Source organism: Solanum stenotomum, chromosome 3 (genome assembly GCF_019186545.1).
Source record: "Solanum stenotomum isolate F172 chromosome 3, ASM1918654v1, whole genome shotgun sequence".
In the NCBI taxonomy this organism is placed as follows: domain Eukaryota; kingdom Viridiplantae; phylum Streptophyta; class Magnoliopsida; order Solanales; family Solanaceae; genus Solanum; species Solanum stenotomum.
The window spans coordinates 31648271-31673278 of NC_064284.1; the positions used below are offsets into that span (position 1 = coordinate 31648271).

The following is a 25008-nucleotide window of genomic DNA, read 5'->3' on the forward strand; positions in this document are numbered from 1 at the left end:
AGGTATCATTGGACTCTTTTTGATGAACTCTTTCCACTATTTATAGTTGGGGATCATTTCGATGATCGTGTGTGTAACACCTCGAACTTTGAAAAGGGTAAAGTGGGTTAACGGGCAGGTCGATAGGCCTAAAACTGACCATGGACCCTTCGAGGAAACCTAAATGGCTCGTGAAAAGGGTCCACGACTCGTTTAGGGAAGTGGTCCGGCTGTTTAAGGCATCCAAGAATTGGGGTCACCTGTACGGCTCCCTAAATGGCCAGTGGTAACTTATACAGACCGTTTAAGGATCCATATAAGTTACCTGTCAGCTTTTAAGTCAATGTTAGTTTGGTCGTTTCCCTATGTACTTTAACACCGGAGCTATGTCGTTTTAACTCCTATTTTAAGCCCTATTTAAGTGATTTAAGTTCTAAAACTACCCATTCTAAATCATTCTCCTAAATCATAAATTTTCCTCCAAGTTCATCCCCAAAGTTCTCTCTAAAACTAAGGAAGAAGAAGTTAGGGTTTCACTTCAAGATTTTCAATTCACCATAGCTATTGTGCCTTGATCACTAAGGTATCTTAGTATTCACCTATGGAGTCCTTTCCTCCATAGGGTTCCTCAAAGATCGTCCAATTTTACAAGTTAGATTCTCAATTCAAAGTTAGGGTTTTATTCAATCATGGGTTCTTTACAATTATGATTCAATTGATTGTTTTCTATCTTTTAATGTATGAATTGAAGTAATTACATGATCTTGAGTTGAATTCATATGATATGAATACATGATGAAGCTTATGAACTATTATATATGTAACACCTCGCTTTTTGAAAGAACTAGAAAGAGCTAGAATTAGAAAGAGTTGTTTTTGGAAAGAATGAAAAATCTGGAAAAATTTCCTAAGTTATGTTAAGTTTGGGTTTTTGGTCAACTTCAAACGACCATAACTCCTAATTCAGGATGATTTAGGTGTGCTTCCAGATACCATAGGAAAGATTTTGGAATTATCTTTCCAACACAACTGAGTTTGCGCGATTCCGAGTTCGTATGAGTGAGATATGCCCATTTGAAGTTGGGTTGTTCAAATAAGGAAAGTCCAATCCGGATTTTAGAAGGGCATTATGGTCTTTTCACCACCCAATTAAGTTAATTCATTTTTAGAAATTAAATTGGGGTCTAAACTGAATTGGTTCAACTTAGACAATTAGAAATTTACGCTAGGATTTTTGGAGAAACAACGCAAGAGGAGAAAAGAGGAGAAAGAGCAAGGTTCGTCGTTCTTGAAGCTAGGCTCGTGGATTTCGTCAAGGGGTGATCCCTACGAGGTATGTGAGTCTTTCATAGCATTGGGTTCGTTCACCCACGTGCTAATCATGTTTATTTCAGCGTGAATTCATCCTAAAGAGTTTGAAAGTTGATGTTCTTGATATGTATTCTTGAATTTGATAGGTGTTCTTGAGTTGGGCTAAGATTGAGAAGTTTCTGAGATCGTTACGTCAAATTATCGAGTTGGTTGGAGTTAGGTTCTTAGGTACATTTGCTGGGTATATGTATCTAAAAAGAATCTAGTTTGGGCGAATTAGGGCTAGAAAATGAAAAAGAAAATTAGTCGGGGAAATCTGGGCATTGGCTCCGCGTCGCGAACCTACTCCCCAGATTTGGGAAAAACTCCTTCGCGTCGTGGAGCGGTCACGGACTGTTCTGGCTCAAAAAGTATTTTCTCGACCAAAATTTGAATAGACCTCCGCGTTGCGGACTAGTTTACAGGCAGTGATTTCTTGATCATTTATCATGTTTAGCTATCTAAATTTATTCCTAAACATCATGAGATCTTTCCTATCACAATCCTTGAATCCATAATTCAATCCAAGGAAAGTTAAGAGTCAAGTCAAAAGAAGTTAAAAGTCAAGTGAAGAGAAGTCAAGAGTCAAGTTAAGAGAAGTTCATAAAGTTTTCCAAAAGTCTTTTACAAATTTTTTAACTTTGTTTTAAGACTTGAGTTTTGAGTTGAGTAAAGAGCAATGCTTGAAGTGCATTTCTTCAAAAGAGTATATCGGGACTATGTATTTCCAAAGAGTAAATGTTTTCACATTAAAACAAAAAAGGAAACTGAAATTTTCAAAAGAGCCTTTGAGCTTGTTTTCAGTAAAGAGTAAGAGAAAAGTTCATTCTTCAAAGATTATTCGGGAACTAAGTATTCCCAAGAGTTAAAATATTTTCACATTTGAGCAAGAAAGGAAACTAAGATTTCCAAGAGAGCTTTTGAGCTAAGTTATTGAGTAATTATCTCAAACTAAAGAAAGAGTTTTTTTTACAAACATATGAGCTAAGTATATTTTGGGAATAGTATTGAGCACCGATATGGGGATGAGTTTGAGTTCAGAGAACTCACGTCTCCATAAACCATGTAGCCATCATGGGTAGTAAAGGATCATACTTTTTAGATGACTCCTTAAGATGCTTTTAGCATAGACTAGTGGATTCACTTAGTTAAGGCGTTCTATATGACGGTAAAGTATAGGACAGTTCTTGCAGCGTGGGCAAGACGTTGTATCACCACTTAAGCTCAGAGTGGTGGTTGTCGGTTAGAGAAACTCCCAAAGAAACTATATTACTTTATTATATGAGTAAAGTTGAGTTTGTTATTGCATTTTCTTTAAGAACTAAGTTGTTTTTCACTGTTTTACAAGCTTTCTATATATTGCATATGTTTATTGCTTTATAGTGAGTTAAGTTATTCAGGAGTTGAGTATAGCCAAGGTAAGTGTTTCTTTCAGATTCTTTTCAAGCTTAAGTTATGTTTCGCATTCCAACTTGCATACTCGTACATTCAATGTACTGATGTCAGTTGCCCTGAATCTTATTATGATGCAGACGCAGGTAATCAGGATCAACATCCAGTGCCTCGTTGATCCAGTTGAGCACTCAGAGTCAGTTGGCGAGCCTCCTAGCTTTTCGGAGGATCCTTTTTATTGCTTTCAGTATATTAGTTCATTAGGATGCCGTGGGTCTTGTCCCAACGTCCATCTCTGTAGTTTAGAGGCTTCATAGACAAAGTTAGTGATGTTTGTTCATGAGTCTTTACCTCCCCTTTTAGTTAAGTTGAGACTTGAGTTGCCACTTTGGCAATGAATGTTATTTATTACATTCTAAGTTATATTTTGAGCAGCTCAATTTACTTGTTTTAAAAGTATTTATCTTGAGTATAGTCTTTCGCGGACTAAGTAAGCCAGGACAAGGGTTCGCTTGGGGCCAGCAATGGTTCTCGACTACCGGCCACGTCCAGGGTGTAGACTCGGGGAGTGACAAACTTGGTATCAGAGCACAGAGTTCAAGAGTCCTAGAGAGTCTATGAAGTCGTGTTTGTAGAGTCCTAGTTACCGGTGTGAAGCACGCTATATCTATAATTAGGAGGCTGCAACATTTAGAAATTCCTTCACTTCTTTCATACTCACTTTGTGCAATAGAGTGTATATCTATAAAAGTCTCTTTCTAACTCGTGCTTATGCATTACCGATTTTGAGCTGGCCTATGGTCGAGAGTGCCTTCATGAGGCGTTTCTTCCCTCGTGACCTAAGAGAAGCAAATAGATGGTTGCTGACATGAGGAGCAGGATGAGTTTATTCGTAGTTGGTTGACTCGTCTGTCAAGTAAGGAAAGCAAGACATCCATCCTAATAGGTTACATGGGCATAGCAAGGCTGATGATCCATGTGCAATAAGTTGAGAAGGACCAGCCGAAGGATAGAGAAGAGTTCGAGAATAAGAGGGCTAAGATATCAGTGAATGAATTCGGGAAGCAAAAAAGTAATATGATCCGGTCTTCTTTCCAACTTAGGTAGATAGTAACTGCTCCATCATCTGCTAGTACACCTGTACCAAGGAACAAATGTGAGTACAATAGTCAAAATTCTCAGAACTTTAGAGCTAGACCTACACATTCGCAAGGTAGTAAGGCACAAGGGGGTACTAAGACTCTTGCATGTGCTAAGTGTGGTAGGAGCCACTAAGGGGTGTGACGTGACGGCTCCACTAGTTGCTTCAAGTGTGGCCAGAACGGTCATTTTATGAGAGAGTGTCATAAGAACAGACATAGTAATAGTAATAGGGGGTAATAGAGCCCAGTTTTCTTCAATTGCTCCACCAGATAGAGTTGCATCTAGATGAGCTACTTCAAGGGCAGATGAAGAAGGAAACTGTCTTTATGCTATCGCTAGTCGCCGAGAGCAAGAGGATTCGCCAGATGTTGTCACTGGTATGATCCAAATCTTCAATTTGATGTTCTTCCTGAGCAACATCTTAAGCCCTTCAGTGTTTCTACACCTGATGGTGAATCTATTTTAGCAGAAAGAGTCTATCGTGATTGTTCATTTCTTTCAATCACAAGAGTACCATGGCTCATTTAGTTGAGTTAGACATGGTAGATTTTGATGTCATTCTAGGTATGGACCGACTTCATGCATGTTATACATCAATAGATTGTAGAACTCGAGTAGTCAAGTTCCAGTGAACCAGTTATAGAGTTGAAGAGCAGTTCAGCAGTGCCTAAGGGTCGTTTTATTTCGTACCTTAAGGCGAGAAAGTTAGTTTCCAAGGGGTGTGTCTATCACTTAGTCCGAGTTAATGACTCTAGTGTTGATATGCCTCATATTCAGTCAGTTTCAGTAGTAAAAGAGTTTCCAGAAGTTTTCCCAGGTGATCTTCCCGGAGTCCCTCCTGAGAGAGAGATAGACTTTGGTATAAATGTTCTTCTAGATACTCATCCTATCTCTATTCCTCCATATAGAATGGCACCAGCAGAGTTGAAAGAGCTTAAAGATCAGTTGAAAGATCTTTTAGAGAAAGGTTTTATTCAACCAAGTATATCACCTTGGGGCGCTCCAATCCTATTTGCGAGAAAAAAAGATGGTTCCCTTAGGATGTCTATAGATTACCGCCAGTTGTACAAGGTTACCATCAAGAATAAGTATCCTCTTCTGAGAATTTATGATCTTTTCGATCAGCTTCAGGGTACTACTTGTTTCTCTAAGATAGACCTCGGATATGGCTACCATTAGTTAAAAGTAAGGGAATGTGATATTCCAAAGACAACCATCAGGACCCGTTATGGTCACTATGAGTTTCTGGTCATGTCGTTTGGTTTAACCAATACACCTGCAACATTCATGGACTTTATGAATAGAGTATTCAAGCCTTATTTAGATATGTTTGTTATCGTGTTCATCGATGATATACTAATCTATTTGAGAAATGAGGAAGATCATGCTAGCCATCTCAGAATAGTTCTCCAGACTTTAAAAGATAGAGAGTTGTATGACAAGTCCTCTAAGTGTGAGTTTTGGCTTGAGTCTGTGGCATTTTTAGACCACATTGTGTTTGGAGAGGGAATTAAAGTTGATACTCAGAAGCTAGAGGCAGTGCAGAATTAGCCTAGACCAATATCTCCAACTAATATTAGGATTTTATTGGGGTTGGCTGGATATTATAGAAGGTTTGTCGAGGTATTTATATCTATTTCATCTCATTTGACCAAGTTGACTCAGAAAACAGTGAAGTTTCAATGGTCTCAAGCTTGTGAGAAAAGCTTTCAGGAATTGAAAAAGAGGTTGACTACTGCCCTAGTATACGCAAGGCTTTGTTGTATATTATGATGCGTCTAGAGTTGGTTTAGATTGTGTGATTGATTTCAAGGGTAATTAGGATGATCACCTACCTCTCATTGAGCTTGCTTACACCAATAGTTACCATGCTAGCATCCAAATGCTCCATATGAGGCTCTTTATGGGAGAAGATGAAGATCTCCTATTGGATGGTTTGAAGTTGGTGAAGCAATGTTGATAGGACTAGATTTAGTTCATCAAGCTATGGAGAAAGTGAAAGTGATTTAAGAGAGGTTGAAAATAGCGCAGAGTCGTCAGAAATCATACACTGATGTTAGGAGAAAGGGAGTTAAAGTTTGAAGTAGATGATTGGGTATACTTGAAAGCTTCACCCATGAAGGGTGTTATGAGATTTGGTAAGAAGGGAAAGCTTAGTCCCCAGTATATTGGTCCTTATAGAATATCCAAGAGGATTGGCAATGTAGCATATGAGTTAGAGCTACCACAACAGTTAGCGGCAGTCCATCCGGTGTTCCATATCTCCATGTTGGAAAAAAGTATGGGCGATCCTTCATTGATCATACCAACTGAAGATATTGGAATCAAGGTTAGCGTATCTTATGAAGAGATTCCACTTCAGATTCTAGATCGCCAAGTTCGCAAGTTGAGAACAAAAGAGGTAGCATCAGTCAAAGTTCTTTGAAGGAACCAGTTTATTGAGGAAGCTACTTGGAAGTTTAGGAAGATATGAAGAAGAGATATCCACATCTCTTCGAATCTGGAGAAGTTCCAAATTAAGGTACTAATCCTTTTCTTGGTATTTATTTATAAGTTGGCATGTTGTTTTTGCATTGCTTGTTGGGTGTTTGAGTTGTATGTTAGATGTTACACCCTTAGCTATTAAGAGTAACCTCATTCGAGGACGAATGTTCCCAAGGGAGAGATATTGTAACACCTCACTTTTTGAAAGAAATAGAATANTAGAGTTGGTTTAGATTGTGTGATTGATTTCAAGGGTAATTAGGATGATCACCTACCTCTCATTGAGCTTGCTTACACCAATAGTTACCATGCTAGCATCCAAATGCTCCATATGAGGCTCTTTATGGGAGAAGATGAAGATCTCCTATTGGATGGTTTGAAGTTGGTGAAGCAATGTTGATAGGACTAGATTTAGTTCATCAAGCTATGGAGAAAGTGAAAGTGATTTAAGAGAGGTTGAAAATAGCACAGAGTCGTCAGAAATCATACACTGATGTTAGGAGAAAGGGAGTTAAAGTTTGAAGTAGATGATTTGGTATACTTGAAAGCTTCACCCATGAAGGGTGTTATGAGATTTGGTAAGAAGAGAAAGCTTAGTCCCCAATATATTGGTCCTTACAAAATATCCAAGAGGATTGCAATGTAGCATATGAGTTAGAGCTACCACAATAGTTAGCAGCAGTCCATCCGGTGTTCCACATCTCCATGTTGGAAAAAAGTATGGGCGATCCTTCATTGATCATACCAACTGAAGATATTGGAATCAAGGTTAGCGTATCTTATGAGGAGATTCCACTTCAGATTCTAGATCGCCAAGTTCGCAAGTTGAGAACAAAAGAGGTAGTATCAGCCAAAGTTCTTTGAAGGAACCAGTTTATTGAGGAAGCTACTTGGAATTTTAGAAAGATATGAAGAAGAGATATCCACATCTCTTCGAATCCGGAGAAGATCCAAATTATGGTACTAATCCTTTTCTTGGTATTTATTTATAAGTTGGCATGTTGTTTTTGCATTGCTTGTTGGGTGTTTGAGTTGTATGTTAGATGTTACACCCTTAGCCTATTAAGAGCAACCTAATTCGAGGATGAATGTTCCCAAGGGGGAGATATTGTAACGCCTCACTTTTTGAAAGAACTAGAATAAAGAGCTAGAATTAGAAAGAGTTGTTTTTGGAAAGAATGAAAATCTGAAAAAAAAATTGAAGTTATGTTAAGTTTGGATTTTTGGTCAACTTTAAAGGACCATAACTCCTAGCTCATGATGAGTTAGGTGTGCTTCCAGATACTGTAGGAAAAATTTTGGAATTATCTTTCCAACGCCGCCGAGTTTGCACGATTTTGAGTTTGTATGAGTGAGATATGTATATTTGAAGTTGGGATGTTCAAATAAGGAAAGTCCAATTCAAATTTTAGAAGGGCATTATTGTCTTTTCACCACCAAATTAAGTTGATTAGTTTTTAGCGATTAAATTGGGGTCTAAAATGAATTGGTTCAGTTTAGACAATTGAAAGTTTACTCTAGGATATTTGGAGACAGAATGCAAGAGGAGAAAGAGCAAGGTTCGTCGTTCTTGAAGCTAGGCTCGTGGATTTCGTCAAGGGGTGATCCCTACGAGGTATGTGAGTCTTTCATAGCGTTGAGTTCATTCACCCATGCACCAATCATGTTTATTTCAGCGTGAATTCATCCTAAAAGAGTTTGAAAGTTGATGTTCTTGATATGTATTCTTGAACTTGATGTTGTTCTTGAGTTGGGCTAAGATTGAGAAGTTTCTAAGATTGTTACATCAAATTATCAAGTTGTTTGAAGTTAGGTTCTTAGGTACATTTTCTGGGTATCTGTATCTAAAACGAATTTGGGAAAAATAATTGAGTTTGGGCGAATTGGGGCTGGAAAATGAAGAAGAAAATTAGTCGGGCAAATCTGGGCACTAGCTCCGCGACACGGACCTGCTCCGCTGATTTGGAAAAAACTCCTTCGTGTAGCGGAGCGGTCACAGACCGTTCTACCTCAAAAAGCATTTTCATGACCAAAATTTAAATACACCTCCGCTTCGCAGACTAGTTTCTAGGCAGTGATTTCTTGATCATTTCTCATGTTTAGCTATCTAAAATCATTCCTAAACATCATGAGATCTTTCCTATCACAAATCACAATCCTTGAATCCATAATTCAATTGAAGGAAAGTTAAGAGTCAACTCAAGAGTCTAAGTTAAGAGAAGTTCATAAAGTTTTCCAAAAGTCTTTTATAAATGTTTTAACTTTGTTTTAAGACTTGAGTTTTGAGTTGAGTAAATAGTAACGTTTGAAGTGCATTTCTTCGAAGGAGTATATCGGGAATATGTATTCCCAAAGAGTAAATGTTTTCACATTTAAACAAGAAAGGAAACTGAGATTTCCAAAAGAGCCTTTGAGCAAGTTTTCAGTAAAACGTAAGAGTAAAGTTCATTCTTCAAAGATTATTCAGTATCTAAGAATTCCCAAGAGTTAAAATGTTTTCACATTTGAGCAAGAAAGGAAACTGAGATTTCCAAGAGAGCTTTCAAGCTAAGTTTTTGAGGAATTATCTCAAACCAAAGAAAGAGCTTTTTTTACAAATATATGAGCTAAGTATATTTTGGGAGTAGTATTGAGCACCGATATGGGGACGAGTTTGAGTTCAGATAACTCACATCTCTATACACTATATAGCCATCATGGGTAGTAAAGGATCATACCTTTTAGATGAATCCTTAAGATGCTTTTAGCATAGACTAGTGGATCCACTTAGTTAAGGTGTTCTATATGATGACAAAGTATAGGACAGATATTGCAACGTGGGCAAGACGTTGTATCACCACTTAGGCTCAGAGTGGTGGTTGTTGGTTAGAGAAACTCCCACATAAACTATATTACTTTATTATATGAGTAAACTTGAGTTTGTTATTGCATTTTCTTTAACAAACTAAGTTGTTTTCCGCTATTTTACAAGCTTTGTATATATTACATATGTTTATTGCTTTATAGCGAGTTAAGTTATTCAGGAGTTGAGTAAAGACAAGGTAAGTGTTTCTTTCATATTCTTTTCAAGCTTAAGTTATGTTTAGCATTCCAACTCGCATACTCGTACATTTAATGTACTGATGCCAGTTGGCCTGCATCTTATTATGATGCAGATACAGGTAATCAGGATCAGCATCCAGCGCCTTGTTTATCCAGTTGAGCACTCAGAGTTAGTTGGTGAGCCTCCTAGCTTTTCGGAGGATTCCTTTTATTGCTTTCAATATTTTAGTACATTAGGATGTCGTGGGTCTTGTCCCGACGTCCATATCAGTTGTTTAGAGGCTTCATAGACAGAGTTACTGATGTTAGTTCATGAGTCTTTACTTCTCTTTCTAGTTAAGTTAAGACTTGAGTTGCCACTTTGGCAGTATGTTATATATTACATTCTAAGTTATATTTTGAGCAGTTTAGTTTACTTGTTTTAAAAGTATTTATCTTGAGTAAATTCTTCCACTGAGTAAGTAAGTCAGGCCAGGGGTTTGCTTGGGGCCAACAATGGTTCTCGAGTATCGGCCACGTTCAGGGTGTAGGCTCGGGGCGTGCCAATATATGACTTTTATAAAGACATGCATGCTTTTATGAAAGAGATGTAAATGATTTGAGAATGCTTTGAGAGTAAAGTATCAATGTTGTTATTGTTATGAAAGGTTTTCCCACATNTTTTTAGATGAATCCTTAAGATGCTTTTAGCATAGACTAGTGGATCCACTTAGTTAAGGTGTTCTATATGATGACAAAGTATAGGACAGATATTGCAACGTGGGCAAGACGTTGTATCACCACTTAGGCTCAGAGTGGTGGTTGTTGGTTAGAGAAACTCCCACATAAACTATATTACTTTATTATATGAGTAAACTTGAGTTTGTTATTGCATTTTCTTTAACAAACTAAGTTGTTTTCCGCTATTTTACAAGCTTTGTATATATTACATATGTTTATTGCTTTATAGTGAGTTAAGTTATTCAAGAGTTGAGTAAAGCCAATGTAAGTGTTTCTTTCATATTCTTTTCAAGCTTAAGTTATGTTTAGCATTCCAACTCGCATACTCGTACATTTAATGTACTGATGCCAGTTGGCCTGCATCTTATTATGATGCAGATACAGGTAATCAGGATCAACATCCAGCGCCTCGTTGATCCAGTTGAGCACTCAGAGTTAGTTGGTGAGCCTCCTAGCTTTCCGGATGATTCCTTTTATTGCTTTCAATATTTTAGTACATTAGGATGTCGTGGGTCTTGTCCCGACGTCCATATCAGTTGTTTAGAGGCTTCATAGACAGAGTTAGTGATGTTAGTTCATGAGTCTTTACTTCCCTTTCTAGTTAAGTTGAGACTTGAGCTACCACTTTGGCAGTATGTTATTTATTACATTCTAAGTTATATTTTGAGCAATTTAGTTTACTTGTTTTAAAAGTATTTATCTTGAGTAAAGTCTTCCACTGAGTAAGTAAGTCAGGCCAAGGGTTCGCTTAGGGCCAACAATGGTTCTCGAGTATCGGCCATGTCCAGGGTGTAGGCTCAGGGCGTGCCAATATATGACTTTTATAAAGACATACATGCTTTTATGAAAGAGATGTAAATGATTTGAGGATGCTTTGAGAGTAAAGTATCAATGTTGTTATTGTTATGAAAGGTTTTCCCACATACTACTAAGATCATGATTATGAAATGTTTTCTCACATAAGGATTCATAAGGTCGAAAGGTTTTCTCACCTAAGTTGAATCAAGTTTTATAGGAGCTATTCTAAATAACTTTAACTTGGATTGGTTGCTTTATTGTGTCTTTCCATGGATGATAATATAAATATGATTAATGACTATTTCGTGGAATTTTACCTAGCACCGAGTGGGCTTTAGGGATGAAGGTTTTTGTTTAGCATCCGTGGACCTTTAGTAGCAATGCCTAAGTCACAGAACTACGTGCCACCATAGGATTTGTCTCTGACAGACACTAGCTAGTGGATCCACTTTAGCTCAGATTCATGGTTCATACCTTGGCAAGTAAGGACATTTCTTTTTAGTGTGGGATAGACATCAGATTTCATGTTATAGATCACATGGTCTATGTCGTTTAAATGGTACACATCCCACAATAATGAAATAAGGTTAATTTCAAAGTATCTCACAAGTGTATTAAATATGTTAAGTTTGTATCGACCATGATTATGACTTATGTTTTCAAACATTTTATCTTATGATTTTATCTTGGTCATTGCATGTCATGTAAAGTCATTTTTAGAATGATTTCATAACTCTTATGCATTGCTATCACACTTAGTACATTCCATGTACTAATGCTTACTTGTGCCTACATTATTTCACTAATGAAGGGTTTGGCGCTCCTACCTTTCATACTCATGGCTAGTTGATCCCTTGTCACTCGAAGATTGGTGAGTCTTCATGTTTCGAGGATCGAGACACTTTTCTTTACTTCGATTTTAGACATTTTTATGTGGTGTATGGGCAACATCCCAACAAATTCCTTTTGATGTAATAGATGGTTTGTTGAGACTATGTTAGACTTCTGCTTTATCAAACTCTTTTATGATATAATATTGCTTCTTTCGAAATATTTATTTCTATTATCTTGTATAATGTATGCTAAGTGGCTTGTATAGGGCCTTTCAGGGGTCTATACACCATGTTACACTTAGAGTATACTTTGGATTGTGACAGTGTGTGTGGAGGCTTCGATAGAGTTGTTCAAGAAAAGTTTAGATCTTCAAGGTAGGTTTGTCTATCCCTTTTCTAGATAACAAGAGTAAGTGATGTTTCTTAGGAAGTCAACTATGAAATAAACTGTGGTATGAGTTTTAGAGGTTGGTAAGTGTTGACCTTCTTATTTAGTTCATGTGATGCCTATTCGTGATGCTTAGCCTATGTGGAGGGTTGTATGATACCTTTAATTGTTGCTAAAAACCTGTTATATTTGAATAATTTCCCGGGTGAGAGGTTGTGTGGCTTATCATTATATTAGACATAGAGATGCTTGAGTTAAGGGCTTGAGTTGATCTTTGAAACATTTTAAAATGAAAAAAATACATGTCTAAGTAATAAGACTAACTTCAAATGGTTTCCTCTACTATCCCAATCATTTGAGGTCATGTTTCATGACTTGTTTAGTTTGAGAACTTTATGTTATTTAAAATCCTTGATGAATTGTTAATACCTTTGTGTTGTATGTATTGTGATGTGTTCATCATCATTCAACATATCACTGTTCATGGAAATATGAGAAAGTGGAGAAATACTATCTTTTGTCGAAAGAAAATATGACGCCTTAATTATATTCTTGACACAAATTAGGTGGCAAGTTGATGAGATATTGAGAATGAGATTGGCATATGGACTGCTAGTCCCCATGGGTCCTTGTCTATAAGCTAAAGCTCTACAAAGTGTACACGACAGGTTATGCGACGACCTTGGTTCCACCACATCATTCCATCATTTTATCATCTCATTACATCACATTGATCAACTTTGTTGTATTATGTAACTTGTTTATATGTTGATTTGAGTATAATCTATACCCCTTTTGTGTTTACTTTACTCACACTGTTATTATATAAATTGGCAGCACCAATGTCAGAATAAAAATTTTCAGCGTGCAGGTGGAAGCTTTTCATAGTTTATATTTTAAGTCTGATTAGTTGATTATATTCAATCGGTATAACCTACTGAGTACATGTGGATTGTCCTCACCCCTACTTCTTTTATCTTTTTGATGCATATCTTAGTTAGATTGATCTTCGCAACGGTTGATCAGATTTAGTGATTTCTTTTAATTCAAAGTTGTGGTGAAATCCTTCTTTTCAGATTGTCATTGGTCTCCATCTATCATTTACAATATTTAATTTACTTTTGAAACTTATGATGTATTATAGAATCTAGAAATATATTAGATGCTCTTTATACTTATGCGATCAAATTTTGGAAACTTCTTTATTGTTTCTTATCGTTTCTTGACTTCCCTTTAGAAGTCTCGTATGTGTTATTTATTTCGACTTACACACAATTTTTGGGTTCTCAGGATGTGTGACATCATGACTTTAATTTTTGGAATTGTGACACACTCAAACTGAATGTATTATTCTATGTAAGACATACATTATGCTATGTGTAAGACGGGTGTGTGAGTTTCTACTTGTTCAATAGATTTTACATATAATAGAGGGAGGAGAATGAATATTTCTCAAAATTGAGGGGGGAAAGGTTGATTTGTAAACCAAAACTTGGGGAGTGTAAACAATTTTCACCCTATAACTAATTCATCTTCATTATTTTTTGGAAAATCATGAAGTGCATTGCGTAGCTTCAAAAGAGATTTCGAATTAATTGTTGTTTCATGTGAATAATCAAATGTATTATTTGGAGAATCAAATGGAGAAATTAGTTTTTCCTCGCACTGTAGTATTTTTGGCAAACTCTTTTTAGATACTATGAACTATGTTGACTTATTATAATTTTTATCTATTTTTAAAATATGTAAATGTTATAAAATGGATATCCATATAAATATATTTTTTGTTGTAATATGCATGTAGACATAATATACTTTGTGTTGTAATATGGATGTTCACGCAGTATACTTTGTGTTATAAGAGAAAAGACCCAAAATAGTCATTCATCTTTGGGTTAAGACTCAAAGTCATCCTTGAATTTTCACATGGAGCATTAATAGTCCCTCATGTTTGTAATATGGGTGCACTTTTGGTCCTCCTTCAAAATTTTGCCTATTTTTTAACATTGATTTTATTCATAATTTATGTATGGAATGCTTAATCGTTATTTTATACATTTAGTTGAAATAATAATTCCATGTGAGAGATTGTGAGAAGAAAAATATCTTGTTTTGTTTAGCAGAAATCGTATTCCAGGTAAAGTCGAGAGGTTCATCACGACGATTTCACGTGCAATAGTACACATTTTTCTTTTCTTGCAATGTCATATGTTAAAATGTTCTTAGTTTAGTTGCAGTAATATTTATACTAAACAGAACAAAATGCTCTTCTTCTCACCTTCTCTCACATAGAGTAATTATTTTTACTAAATATATGAAAAGACTATGGGACATTCCTTACATAAAATTATGATCAAAATTAATGTTAAAAAATAAGAAAAGTTTAGGGGAGGGCCAAAAGTGCACCAATATTGCAAACATGAGGGACTATTAGTGCTCCATGTGAAAAACACAAGGATGACTTTGAGTCTTAACTCAAAGATAGGACTATTTTGGGCCTTCTCTCGTGTTGTAAAGTAGATGTACATACAATATACTTGGTGCCCAAGTATATATATCCTTCTTTTTGTAATAAAGAAAAAAGCGAAATGGCCTGGGAGATTCCTGTACTTGGCTTCGTTTGTAAGTTGGACCTTCATACTTATCAATTTGTCAACTAAATCCTTAAACTCATTAGAACACAACATTTTAAACCTTTTTTTCATCTGACTAGTGTGTGTGAAGTACAATTCATTACACATGAAATTCCACGTCCTTTTTAATGACACGTAAAAAATTACATGTTAAAAATTAAAAAAAAATCAATTAAGCCACTTTTGTAATTTCTAAAAATTTCCAGATAAGCATGTTCTTCATATTTACTCACAAATTGAACACTAAATTCATGTCAAATCGATAAAAAATTTCCCCATTTGACTTGACAAATACAAGTTCAACAACACAAATTCAACTAACCCCAATACAATTTTGAATTAATTTCGCAGATTCACAGACCCAGTTGTTATTTTTCAAGCTTTCTCTAACTTATCAATGGAGTTTTAAATTTTTCAATATCTACCATCATCATTCATGTTAATCCATACTTAGACCTCTTTTTTTAATCCTAATAACATGAATAATAATCTCAATACTTTTAGACTAAAAAACTAAAATTTAAAAGGGTTAGGAAAGGGGCAGATCGAAGTAGTTAGGGTTAGCGGTTGATTAAAGTGTGGGTTGAGGAGGAAGTGGATGAAGAAGAGAATGAGGAGGAGGAGGAGGAGGAGGAGGAGGGGGAGGAGGAGGGTGGGTGTGGTGGGAGAAAATTCCAAGAAGAAGATGAAGAAAAAGAGAAGAGAGAGGGTTGGGGACGGAGGAGAGAGGGTCAGAAATTGGGGTGGGGTGGGGATGGTTGAGGAAGATAGGTTTTCTTTATTATTATTATTTTTAAAATGATTATTATTTAAATATTTTTATTGTAAAATATCTTATTTACTTGTTGTCAAACTGTGCTATCATGTATTTTTCCAACTCAACATTATCAGTGCCACTTAAGTTTGGTTAATGGTCAGTGGGGTTTAAAATTGTAATGACCCGGTAGGTCATTTTAGAAAACTTTCATAAAATTTATGTTTTACCTCTATCTATAGTTGCTCCAAGTCATGTTAGATTAGTTTGTGAATTTGGTTTAGGAATGTTGTTGAAACGTTGTGATTTTTGGAAGTTTTCAGTAGTAAAACTTTTGCTTTAAAAAAAGATTCATTCCATAATTTTATATGTTCATTACTAAAATTTTTGAAGAGATGAAATATAACCAAGGTATATCTTTTTGATCAGAGGTTGAATCGATCATCAGAAGAAGAATTAGGCCAAAAATCAGGATACTTTCGGGAAAAATAATTTAAAATATAACCAAGGTATATCTTTTTGATGTGTGATGTGTTGGCAGTAATTTGAAAGGTTTATTAATTTATTGTTGATATTGTATCATGATTTGAGTTGTTGGGAATTGTGCATTGTTATGGAAATGGTCCTCTCCACATTATTTGTGTGAACATGTCATTTACATTGGTTCTTAGACATAGTTGTGGCAAGTATTATGTGAATTGAGGAAAAATAAGGAATTAAAGAGAATGTACCATTTTGAGGGATGTATCGCGTGCCGCGACGGATATTATGATTCAAGGGATGTGTCACACGTCATGACAAATTTATTATTGAGGGACGTGTCGCACACCACGCTGGATTCTATTATCGAGGGACGTATCGCACACCACAACAAATTCTATTAACCAGGGATGTCGCACACCACGACAAATTCTATTATCGAGGTTTATGTCGCACGTCGCGACAGATGCATATATTGATAAGTCTCTCATGTGTCCCAGACTGAGAGACAGTGGATGTGTATCACTAGGCCATGCATGCATCACTATACTTGGCATTACATTTCATTGTATTGCATATCTTTATCATGGTGAGCTTGTGATTGCTTTTGTGAGGGAATTGTGATTGATGGCTTTATCCTGTGTATTGTTGATCTAAAATCGTCTAAGTGTTTTCATTGAGTTATGAGCTGTTTAAATTGTGCATTGTTAGGTTGAGCTGGTTTCATGTAAGTTATAGTTGTGAAGATTTTGTAGAAGCTTTTAATGAATGGCAAAAAGTTTAATCAACCTTTTCAAGGACCATTATGATTTTAATATAATATAGATAAATATAGATATAGATGGATAGATGTAGAGTGACTATTTTAAAAGAAATTAGGTACTTTATTTTTTCTAATGTATCATTGTAGGATATTAAAATAGACAGATACATATTTAAAGGTAAAAAAATATTATCTTGCCATTTGAATCCAATTTAAATAACAAATTGAAATTATGTGCTAAAATTTGAGTATTAAGAAGAGTTCTAATGAATGATGCATCAATCATTCAGAAAAGAATGAACTATAACTTTTATTTTTATTTGTCTAAGAAAAGAATGCGCACTTCAGTATATTCATAACATATGGTGTTTTTTTTTTCTTTAAAAATAAGTGGAACTTCACAATTTTTTATTATTATATGTAATAACAAACAATTGCAAAAACCATTGAGCAAACGATGCATGCGGATGAGTGTTGAAACTTTTACGGATATTTTTGTTTGGCCAACAATCAATCACTAATCTTACATCACCAAACAACCTCACATACCACTTAATAAATAAAAAAGTTAAAGTTAGTCACTCTCAACATAATGCACAATCATTTATTTGATTGTCTTTTTTATCAATAGAAACTCATTTTATTGTTTCTATTAAAATTAAACTGAGAAAAAAAATAGAAAAAAGGAAAACATAAGATGGAAAAGTTGAGATTTGGTCTCGTGTTGATAGTGTTGTGTCTTTCAACATCACTAGTGAAAGGAGGAGATCCTATTTTGACCTTTGAATGGAAAGTGACTTATGGTACCATCTCTCCTCTTGGTGTTCCTCAGCAAGTTATTTTGATCAATGATAAATTTCCAGGACCTATAATCAATGGCACATCCAATAATAACATTGTTGTCAATGTCTTCAACCAGTTGGATGAGCCATTCCTTTTCACATGGAATGGCATCCAACAGAGGAAAAACTCTTGGCAAGAAGGCACCCTTGGCACCAATTGTCCCATTCCTCCAGGGAGCAATTTCACATACCATTTCCAGGTCAAGGATCAAATTGGAAGCTTTTTTTACTACCCCACCACAGCTTTGCATCGAGCAGCTGGTGGATATGGTGGAATAAGTGTCCATAGTCGTGCATTGATTCCCATCCCCTTTGATATTAACCCTGCCGATGAGTTCTTTGTCTTGGTGAGTGATTGGTACACCAAAAGTCATACTCAATTGAGAAAGTTTTTGGACAGTGGGCGCTCGATGGGAAGGCCTGATGGAATAATCATCAATGGAAAAGGTGGAAAAGGCGATGGAAAAGATGAGCCAATGTTCTCTATGACCCCTGGAAAGACATATAGGTATAGGTTTTGTAATGCTGGTATGAAGGATTCCATCAATGTTAGAATCCAAGGGCATACCATGAAATTGGTGGAAATGGAAGGATCTCACGTTGTGCAAAACATTTATGATTCACTAGATATTCACTTGGGACAATGCGTCTCTGTCTTAGTGACTGCTGATAAAGATCCCAAGGATTACCTCCTTGTGGCCTCTACGCGATTCACCAAGGAACCCCACACTGCTACATCCATAATCCGTTACACTAATGGCAATGGCCCTGCCTCACCAGAGTTGCCAAAAGCCCCAATTGGTTGGGCTTGGTCACTCAACCAATTTCGCTCTTTCCGTTGGAATTTAACGGCAAGTGCAGCTAGACCTAATCCACAAGGATCATACCACTACGGCCAAATCAACATTACACGCACCATCAAACTTGTGAATACAGCCGGGACAGTGGACGGAAAGCTCCGATATGCCATCAATGGTGTCTCGCATGTGAACCCTACAACCCCAATTAAGTTGGCTGAATACTATGGTGTTGAAGATAAGATCTTCAAATATGACCTTATGAAGGATGAATATGAACCTCCAGCTGGGAAAGCAGAAGAGAAGATCACACTCGCACCTAATGTAGTTAAAGTCACTTACCGTAACTTTGTGGAGATCATCTTTGAGAACCATGAAAAGAGTGTACAATCTTTTCACTTGGCCGGATACTCCTTCTTCACTGTTGCGTGAGTACCTTTAATTATGAGTATTATGCTGGAATATTAAAAATTGAACTTGTTAAGTTGAAATCATGGGTATTACAATAGTAATATAATTAAATTACCTTGTGCATGCAGGATTGAACCTGGAAAATGGACCCCAGAGAAGAGGAAGAACTACAATTTGCTTGATGCAGTATCCAGGAATACCATCCAAGTTTATCCCAACTCATGGGCAGCCATAATGACCACTCTTGATAATGCTGGTCTTTGGAACCTGAGATCCAACTCAGTGGAAAGACAATACTTGGGGCAACAACTTTACTTTAGCGCCCTTTCTCCAAAAAGAGATTTGAAAGATGAATATAACATGCCAGACAATGATGTCTTGTGTGGAATCATCAAGGATATGCCTCTTCCAAAACCTTATTCCGTGTAAATATTCGTAATTATGATTTCATAATAACTTTTTTCTCCTAACTCTGATGTTTTATGGGAAAGAATCTTTCATGTAGGGTTAATATTTTGAGTTAGAGTGAGGATTTTAGCTTACTCAAAGAAAAGACAAAAAATTACGAGAAGGATATTTATATGTGAAAGGGATCTAAGAGTTGAAACAACTGAAGAGAAAATTGGTTGGTCTTCTGTCCAAGGGGAATATAAATTCCTTCTTTTTTGTTTTGAATAGCATAGGCAAGAAGTTGTTTTTTATTTGTAACTTATTGCATTGATCAAATCACTTTTAAATAAGTGGACAATGAATATTTCTTATCCTCCTTGGTACTATTTTTTTTTTCTACCTTTATCTTCTTTCTACTTTGGTTTCAGCTTTTTAACTGTTTACTTTTAATAATTAGGAGTATTCCATAATGATATATCTTTATTCATTGTTGAATACACAGATAAACATAATGCAATATGAACTCCAATAATCCAATTCATATGGGAAGAGTCATAAGTAGCCATTTTTTATTTTCAGTTCTAGCCAGTGGCGGAGCCAGAATTTCGCCTAAGGGGGCACCAAAATATAAAGAAATAAAATTGTGTAGAAGTCAAGGAGTGTCAATGTGTAATATATATACATAACAAAAATATTTCTATTCTAGCTACACAATGTAATTTTCCGACGAAGGGGTGTCGGTCGACACCCCTTAATTACATGTGGCTCCGCCACTGGTTCTAGCATTCCTTATCCTCTTGAATTGATCCACACTTATGTATGGGATCATTCTCAACAATTGTCTAGCAAAAAAATTTGTTATTATGTTTCTTTCATTGATGACTTTAGCAAATTTACATGGTTATTTCCTATGAGTTACAAAAATGAGGCTTATACCATATTTTTGCGCTTTAAAACTCAAGTTGAGAAGTTCTTTGAGCGTCATATAAAAGTGATACAATCCAATTAGGGTGGCAAATACAGAGTCTTGTACAAGCAAAGCTCAACTCTTGAGTTAATTTTACATGAGTTGTGAATGTAGACATCAAATAAAATGCTAGTCCCAAATATATTAACATCTTCATACAGAAGAATAAGAGATTTCTCAATAGAAATTAGAAATTGAAGTACCGATTTCGTAGAAATGATTTACTGCACATAATTGTGAATATCTAACCCTTCATGTTCAATTTAAATCTTCATGGGCATCCTCTTTTAACAGCTTCGCCTGGTAGTGAAAAGACACAATAACATCATCTATAAATTATAGTTCGTGAAAAGCTATACACATGTATGTATTTAGAACATTGAATTTCCAATGAGGTGGAGAAAGCTGAGAGTTGCTACCTGGAAAAGAAGACATTCATCAATATGGTTTCTGGATATCATTGGTGCTAATGTAAATGGATATGAGCATGTTTTACTGTTGAAAACTAAGAATAGTAAAAGACACCCGGTTACAAACTGTCCCCAAAGAGAAGTTACTCTAGTGGATATAAAGGTTCCACAAATACGACTACTGGGACTTAAAGGCACAACATTTTAAACAGAAAGCATAAAGTCACATGATCTTCATACTATTTCAAACATAATCCACAAGGTAGTGGTTAGTCTGCGTACATTCTACCCTCTCTAGACCCCACTTGTGGGATTTCACTGGATATGTAATCACCTCTAATTAGATTCTGCTATGTCAGTTGAAGTTAGTCCGACGGCAACTGTGACTACATATTCCACAAAGTCATAACTGATCTATTGCTGTTCTTGGTCACTCAAAAAAATAAATAGTAACATGATCAAAGTCATAACAGGGGCTGCAAATGATACATCTGGTGATCCGAAGCTGTATCCATATGTGCCTGCTCTTCTCTTCCTCTTCTGCATCTCACATTCCCAAACTTATCTCGCTCTCAGAGGTGCGTGTCTTCAGTTGCACGGAAGGTTGTTTCAATAAATCTTTAACTTAGTTGCTGATTTTTTCCTCATAACAACCATGTGAAATTCTTGGTTTCATTCATTAACTAAGTCCATGATTGACCCGGATGTTTCATAACTTTCCTTTCCTGCATCAAACCCCTTAATTTTGATGCTTCATCCCAATTTTCATGCTCTGAACAAGTATTTGACAACAGAATGTAAGGACTGTGTTCACTTGGCAGAAGTTGTAGCAATTTCTCAGAAACATGTCTTGCCATCTTTACATTTTTGTGCACCAAGCAAGAAGATAAGAGTACCTTCCAAACTTCAGACATGTTAGAGATGCCCTTCTCATGAATGAAATCATAAGCCTCATCTAAACAACCTGCTCGGCCAAAAAGATCAACCATACAAGAGAAATGTTCAACACCAGGCTTGATGGCATAAACTTGTTTCATCAACCTAAAATACTTGCATCCTTCTTTCACCAAACCTGCATGACCACACGCAGTTAAGACACTAATGAAACTTACTTCATTTGGTGCAATCCTCTGATTCAGCATAAGCTCAAATAGCTGAACAGCATCAGATCCTTTTCCATGTATAGCATAACTGTTTATCATAGTAGTCCATACCACAATATTCCGAGTTTGGGTTTGCTCAAAAAACAACAGAGCAGAATCTAACTTTCCACATTTGGCATACATGTCTATAATTGCTGAAATAAAAAATATGTCACATATGTGTCCAAGCTTTTGGACATAGCCATGAATCTGCCAGCCAAGTTCCAAAAGCCCACTACTTGCAGAAGCACTAAGAATGCTTGATAGTGTAAACACATCAACTTCCAATTGATCACGTACCATGGAGCTAAAGACTTGTAAAGCATCTTTCAGCATGCTATTGTGAATATAACCTGATATAATTGTACTCCACGGAACAGAATGTGAATGTTGTACTTCAACAATACCTTGATGGAATTCTTGGAAAATCCTAGAAGCCTTCTCCATCTGACCACATTTGCTGTACATAAAAATTAACGAGGCCCTTACAAGCGTGTCTTTGTACATTGACAACCTCATCACTTTACCATGGATTTGCCTTCCTAATTCAAGATTTCTAAGCGAAGACATCAACACTGATGATATAGAAAACGTAACATTGTTAAAAGAAGTCCCATCTAAGGTCATTTGACGTAGGAGCTTAAGGGCATCCCTATCAAACCCATGTTGCAAAAGTCCATCAATGATTGTATTCCAACTGGAAACATCTTTTTCAGGCATTATTTTAAAAAGTTTGACACTCGTCTCCATATCATCTGTACCGAGATATCCTGCCAGCATTATATTCCAAGATACGACGTTTTTATCACTCATCTGTTCAAAGAAGCGTTTAGCATAATCCAAAGACTCACATTTAACATAAAGATCAAGTATAGCATTCTCCAAAGCAACATCCAAATCAACTGCAGCAGTAACGACAATCCAGCCATGTATGGACTTTCCTAATCTAAGCCCGTTACTAACTCTATAACAACACTTGAAAACACTAGATAAAGTGAACTCATTAGGAATAACAATACCCTCTTTTCGCATCTTAATGAACAACGATAATGCATTTCCGTTAAACCCAAATTGAGAAAAACCCGATATGAGTATCGTCCACGTTCGAACATCTTTTTGAGTAATTTCATCAAACAGCTTCTGTGCAGAGGCTAAATGGTTACTTTTTGTGTAAAGATTTAAAACGTAGTTACTGATAGGTAAGTCGCGAGCAGACCCGTCTTTGATTTTCTTGGCATGAATGACTTGGACATTGACTGGAAGCAAAGGCGAAGAAGAATAATGTTGAAGCTTTATGGGAACTGGATTTATAGCATTACTTAAAACTGAAAGTGTAGAAGATTTTAGAAGATGATGAGGGTAAAGAAACGCAAACCCTGCGTATTTCTTCCATATCATTGTAATTGTAGCAGCTCTGGAGATTGTGTCTTCATTCACAATTTTCTCCAACAAACTCCACCTTTCTTCTCTGAATGAATCAAAATTTGAACACTCATTTTATTGAACATTTGAAAAAGAGTTGTAATATTCTATTGCAATCTAAACTACAATCTATCTCTGTTTTTTTTTTGTTTCCGATCCGATGTCCTTGACCGGCCTTGAAGGTAACATTCCACCCCAATTCTTATTGATCAATTCATCTCAATTTTGTTTTCTATATACTATATTAGGAAATTTGTCCGTAAAACAGTAAATTTAGAATGATTTTTTTTATAAATTAAGTAAAAATTCTATTTTACTTAGAACCAAGCCTAATTAGCCCTATTAAATAAAATAATTTTAAAAAAATTCGCACTAAATTACATTTTTTTTAAAAAAAACAATCAATTTATGAAGGAAGTTGAAAATGTACATTGTGACAAAGATCAAAGGATTTCTAGGTTATGCAAAATGTACTATTACCATCGCTTGAGAACAGAGGCGGATCCAGAATTTAAAATTATTGGGTGCCAAGTAAATTTATCGATTAAATCAATTTAGGCTTCGAATTGAATTATTCGTCTTTTCAGTCTATATGACAAGTCAAACAACAAAATATGAACAGTAATAAAGCATGATCACATGATCACATATAAGGCAAAAAATATAAAAAAAATACAAATATGAGATAAGATATTAACTATAGAAGAAATATATAACTTTGAATTGACTACAAAAGATATGCTATCAGGAATGCCATTTTAAAAAAAATTATACCCACATATAATAACAAAAACACACTGGTGGTTCACAACACCGTGTAAACAAAAAATAGGAGCAAAAAGAGTAAATAAAAAAAACGAAAAACAACAGAATGGATAAAAGGAAGTACAAAAATTACACAAAAATTAGAAAATATAAAAGAAGAAGAACCCTAAAATAGAATTAATTATATTCTCTATAGATAAAGTAAAAATAATCCAAGATAAGTAGAATTATTATATAGTGAAGATCCTTTACAAGGATGGGAGAAACATAAAACAAAAGTAAAAATTGAGCTAATTGATAATAATAGTATAATAACCCAAAAACCATTAAAGTATAATTTTAATGATTTAACCGAATTTAAGATACAGATGAATGAATTACTAGAAAAAGAATATATACAAGAAAGCAATAGTAAGCACACAAACTCGGCATTTATCGTAAATAAACATAGTGAACAAAAAAGAGGAAAAAGCAGAATGGTTATTGATTATAGAAATTTAAATGCAAAAACTAAAACATATAATTATCCGATACCAAATAAAATATTAAAGATAAGACAAATACAAGGATATAATTATTTTAGCAAATTTGATTGTAAATCAGGATTTTATCACTTAAAACTAGAAGAAGAATCTAAAAAACTAACAGCATTCACTGTACCACAAGGATTCTATGAATGAAATGTATTATCATTTGGATATAAAAATGCACCAGGTAGATATCAACACTTTATGGATAACTACTTTAAACAATTAGAAAATTGTGTAGTATATATTGATGATATATTATTATATTCTAAAACCCAAGATGAACACATAAGATTATTAGAAAAATTCATACATATTATAGAATATTCAGGCATAAGTCTAAGTAAAAAGAAAGCAGACATAATGAAAAATCAAATAGAATTCCTAGGAATAAAAATAGATAAAAATCGAATAAAAATGCAAACGCGTATAGTACAAAAAATAATTAACTCAAATGAACAGCTAGATACGAAAAAGAAATTACAATCATTTCTAGGACTAGTAAACCAAGTAAGAGAATACATACCAAAATTAACAGAAAATTTAAAATCATTACAACAAAAATTAAAGAAAGAT

General features: G+C 35.3%; 3 protein-coding genes across 3 annotated transcripts; 1 reads left to right on the plus strand and 2 right to left on the minus strand.

The window, feature by feature from the left end:
• The first annotated feature begins 17348 nt into the window (after window positions 1–17348).
• LOC125857498 (L-ascorbate oxidase homolog) lies at window positions 17349–19588 on the plus strand. Its single transcript, XM_049537102.1, has 2 exons — window positions 17349–18826; window positions 18938–19588. Exons 1-2 carry the CDS (start codon window positions 17457–17459, stop codon window positions 19236–19238), a joined length of 1671 nt encoding a protein of 556 aa, XP_049393059.1. The 5' UTR covers window positions 17349–17456; the 3' UTR covers window positions 19239–19588.
• Window positions 19589–21259: 1671 nt separating this feature from the next.
• LOC125858873 (pentatricopeptide repeat-containing protein At1g50270-like) lies at window positions 21260–21862 on the minus strand. The gene has a single exon (XM_049538656.1). It carries the CDS (start codon window positions 21860–21862, stop codon window positions 21260–21262), a length of 603 nt encoding a protein of 200 aa, XP_049394613.1.
• A 2-nt stretch (window positions 21863–21864) lies between these two features.
• On the minus strand, window positions 21865–23116 carry LOC125858874 (pentatricopeptide repeat-containing protein At2g21090-like). Its single transcript, XM_049538658.1, has 2 exons — window positions 21917–23116; window positions 21865–21873 (listed from the first exon to the last, which is right to left on the minus strand). Exons 1-2 carry the CDS (start codon window positions 23114–23116, stop codon window positions 21865–21867), a joined length of 1209 nt encoding a protein of 402 aa, XP_049394615.1.
• Window positions 23117–25008: the final 1892 nt, after the last annotated feature.